Source organism: Wasmannia auropunctata, unplaced genomic scaffold (assembly GCF_000956235.1).
Source record: "Wasmannia auropunctata unplaced genomic scaffold, wasmannia.A_1.0 LD336076.1, whole genome shotgun sequence".
Classification (NCBI taxonomy): domain Eukaryota; kingdom Metazoa; phylum Arthropoda; class Insecta; order Hymenoptera; family Formicidae; genus Wasmannia; species Wasmannia auropunctata.
In genome coordinates, this window is record NW_012026814.1 from 651,072 (window position 1) to 654,949 (window position 3,878).

Here is a 3,878-nt window from a genome sequence, read left to right on the forward strand (position 1 = left end):
TATGTTGCGACATAATAATAATTCGATGAATTAAAATTATGTCGCGACATAATAATAATTCGACAAATTAAAATTATGTCGCAACATAATAATAGTTCCGAATTTCTATTATGTTTCGACATAATTTTAATTCGTTGAATTATTATTATGTCGCGACATAATTTTAATTCATTAATAAGAAACGTAATATCTTTCAGGCAAATATTTTTTAAGAATTTTACAATAGATTAAATTTCTTTTATATCATTAAAAAGTAAAACGGCTTGCCATATATAATTAAGATAACCGTCCCAGTAGTAATTCTTTTAAGCACATCATTTATAACGTGATATTTAATAAATGATATTAAATAAAAGCTGAACTTTGTAAACATCTTTTAATTTAAATTCTATATTTATGTAGATAATTAATATTTGTTGTAGAGAAATTTCAATCTTACGACTATGGTTATTTGGGCAATTACAAACAATATGGCCAAATAACACCTATTACGTATGATCTTAAAAAAGTTACTGTACCCATGGCTTTATTTTACGGCGCTAATGATATGGGTGTTATAAAATCGGTAAGATCACTTTTGGTACTAATATAAAAAATTTTTTCATTAAAAAATATATTAAAAAGAAGTAAAATTAAATAAATTATATGTATTGAATAAATTATATAGTTTATATGTTTATGGTCAAAACTTTATTTATTGTTGCAAGATACAACTAATTTAGGCAAAAAAACCAAAGATATTTTTCTTTAAAATTTAAATAGTTTAAGATTATCTTAAGTTCTTAAATAGAACTGCATGATTTTCTATTCTAATATTATACGAAATGTCTTCCCTTACTTCTTTCCTCCTTCCCCATCTTCTCCTCTCCATTGTCTTCTTTTTTTCCTTCTTCTCTTCTATCTCCACTCTCAATTCATCTGACCTTATTAGCATTTATATATATGAAAACATTCTTTAAGAAATAATTTCTTAAATCTCTCTTATTATTACTAATTTTATTATCTTGTATTCTTATTTCCAGAATGTCCTCGAGATATATAAACACTTGCCGAATGTTATTCTGCTAGAGGAAATTCCACATAAATTATTTTCGCATTTTGATTTTCTAGGGGCCATCGATGTTAAAACTTTATTGTATGATCGTGTAATAGAATTACTTCGAAAATTTGATAATCAGACGTAAACAATCGATGATAAATTAATCTATTATATGTCTGATACTTTCTTGTTAAAAACATTTATCTATTTTTGGTATTTGATTGGCATATATGTATATAAAAAATCAATGTTTCTTTCTTGTCTCTTATTCTCTCTTTCTCTCTTTCTCTCTCTCTATATCTCTCTCCTCCCTTCTCTTCTCCCACCCTTTCTCTTGATAAAAAAATTAGTTCAATTACTGACCAGAAGATGCTACAAATTATCCTTTTCGAACAGATATAATAAGAAAGTATCATTGCTAATCGTGGCAACGTTATTTCTGCCGAGTTTTTTTTAATTGGTAACATATCATTATATCAACTAACAATAACAAATGTAATTGAATAAAACATAATATTAAGTAAATTCTGTGTTATATTTCTTAATTTTTTATGTAAAAACCTGACGTGTAATATATTAAGTTAAAGCTATCATATAATTATTAATAAATTAATAAATTTGTTTTATATTTAAATTAAAAATATACCTTTAAATGTAATATTATAATATAAGTACTTGTAAATACTTTTCATTATACACGTGAATATCTGTAATTTTAATATTATTCGTTTTATTATTAAATCTTGTATTCCAATTACAATAAACGAAAATTTCTCTGTTCAAATTTTTATTTGTGATATTGTCGATTAATTATTGATATATGTATTTGTATTTGTATTGACCAATGGGATCATAGTGAAGCAAAAACTTTACATGCTCGCATTTTATATATATTTTATTAATTAATGCAATCCGGGCACGCTAAGTTTTAGCTTTTATATCCGACTTTTATATACTTGGCGTCGCGCCGCTACCGCTTTGCTTGATGCAGCTGTACAGTCACGGACACATTGCGACACTTTCTTTTTTATAGATTTAAAAACGCACTAATATTTTGCAAATGCGGTCCAGGATTGGTGTTATATCCCATACAGCACTTAATATTGCAGCAATATTGCAACAAAATTACAATATTGCAGTAATATTAAAGCAATAATATAATATTTGAGCAACATTGCAGTAGTATTACTATGAGATATATCACAATATAATATTGCTGTAATTCGGTATATTGCTATAATATTGTATTCTGATATATTACAATATATTGCAACAACATTGCAGCAGTATTATTATGAGATATATCATATTATAATATTGTCGTGATTCTACTACAATATTGTAATATGACATATCACAATGCAGTATTGCTGTGATATTACCAAAATATTTTAATGTGGTATTATAATTTATACCACAATGTAATATTGTAGCAATATTTCTGAAATATTACAGTATGATATACATCACCGTTATTGCAACATATCGCACCAACATTACAGTGTATATATACAGGAAGTCCAGTAATAACCGTATCAAATCTTATGGACTGATAGAACAGATTAAACTGAACAGAAAAGTCCTCTACCATTTTGCAAAATTCGCAATCGTTAAGGAGATATTAATTTTTGAAGATTCGCAAATAAACGCGTATCCGTCCGGGCCACCGCTGAACACCAGCGGTGGGACAGTCATATCTTGTTGCTAGACTCTATCCCCACGCGCGTAGCAGCGCGGCAAGATACGACTGGCATGACCGCCCCACCGCTGATATTCCGTGGTGGGCCGGATGGATACGCGCTTATTTGCCAATATTCAAAAATTAATATCTTGTTAACGATTGTGAATTTTGCAAAATGGTAGAGGACTTTTCGATTCAGTTTAATCTGCTCTATCAACCCACGAGATTTTGGGTGGTTATTTCCGGACACCCTGTATACAGGGCGTGCGTGCGTGCGTGCGTGCGTGCGTGCGTGCGCGTGCAAGAGAGAATGTAATCTCATGTCCTTAAAATGTCATGTGTATGCGCGCGTGTAGCAGTCAGCTGATCGTCGTGAAAGCCCCGCGTACCGCCTGCGTCCGACAGTAAGTTGCGCCGACCCTGTCTACCTTCCATACGCGGCCCGTAATTCGCTAACTATTTTTCGTTATAATTTGAAAGCTAAGCTTCGGATAAAATTTTGGTAAAGGAAAAATCGTCTCAGAATTGAATCAGGAATATGACATTTTAAGGACAAAAGTTTATTTTTGGACACCCTGTATATACACTCGACAGCAAAATTAAAGCATCACCCATTCCGATCACTAAAAATAGGCAAATTTCAAGAGAGTGTAACTTCGTCAAAAATGATCGTATCGGAATGATCAAAAAAGCATTTTAAAGCTTAAAGTCTCTACTTTCGACATCCATAATTCATTAAATTACTTACTGATTCTTTACAAAGCTGCACGGATGCAAATGGAGATGCATCAAATCTAAAAATTTTTTACCAAGTTTGCGAAGTTCCAAAAAGTAAAATAAAAATCGCACCCAAATGAGGTTTACATCGTTCGAAAGCGTGAATCTTTAGCTTTAATTTGAGCACCCGATCAGCATTGTGCGATTTTTTTCACCGAGTTATTCAACATTAAAGCAAAAATGACCATTTTGGCATCAATGTTGAATAACTCGGTAAAAAAAAATCGCACAATGCTCGCCGACTACTCAAATTAAAGCTAAAAATTCGCGCTTTCGAAAACTGTAAGCCGCATTTATGTGCAAAATTTAATTCGGATCATGGAACCATGCAAAGCTTGGGGGAGATTTTGAGATTTGACGAATTTTTTTTGCGAACTTTGC

At 30.9% G+C, this 3,878-nt stretch overlaps 1 protein-coding gene across 1 annotated transcript; it reads left to right on the forward strand.

The window, feature by feature from the left end:
* Positions 1-428: 428 nt before the first annotated feature.
* Positions 429-1,301, forward strand: LOC105449161 (lipase 3-like). Its single transcript, XM_011688160.1, has 2 exons — positions 429-565; positions 1,023-1,301. The coding sequence occupies exons 1-2, from the start codon at positions 521-523 to the stop codon at positions 1,182-1,184; spliced, it is 207 nt and encodes a 68-aa protein (XP_011686462.1). The 5' UTR covers positions 429-520; the 3' UTR covers positions 1,185-1,301.
* Positions 1,302-3,878: the final 2,577 nt, after the last annotated feature.

Coding starts and splice junctions, on each gene's coding strand:
- LOC105449161 (XM_011688160.1), top strand. CDS start 521: ATGGCTTTATTTTACGGCGCTAATGATATGGGTGTTATAAAATCG. Junction 566..1,022: donor ATATGGGTGTTATAAAATCG/GTAAGATCACTT, acceptor TCTTATTTCCAG/AATGTCCTCGAGATATATAA.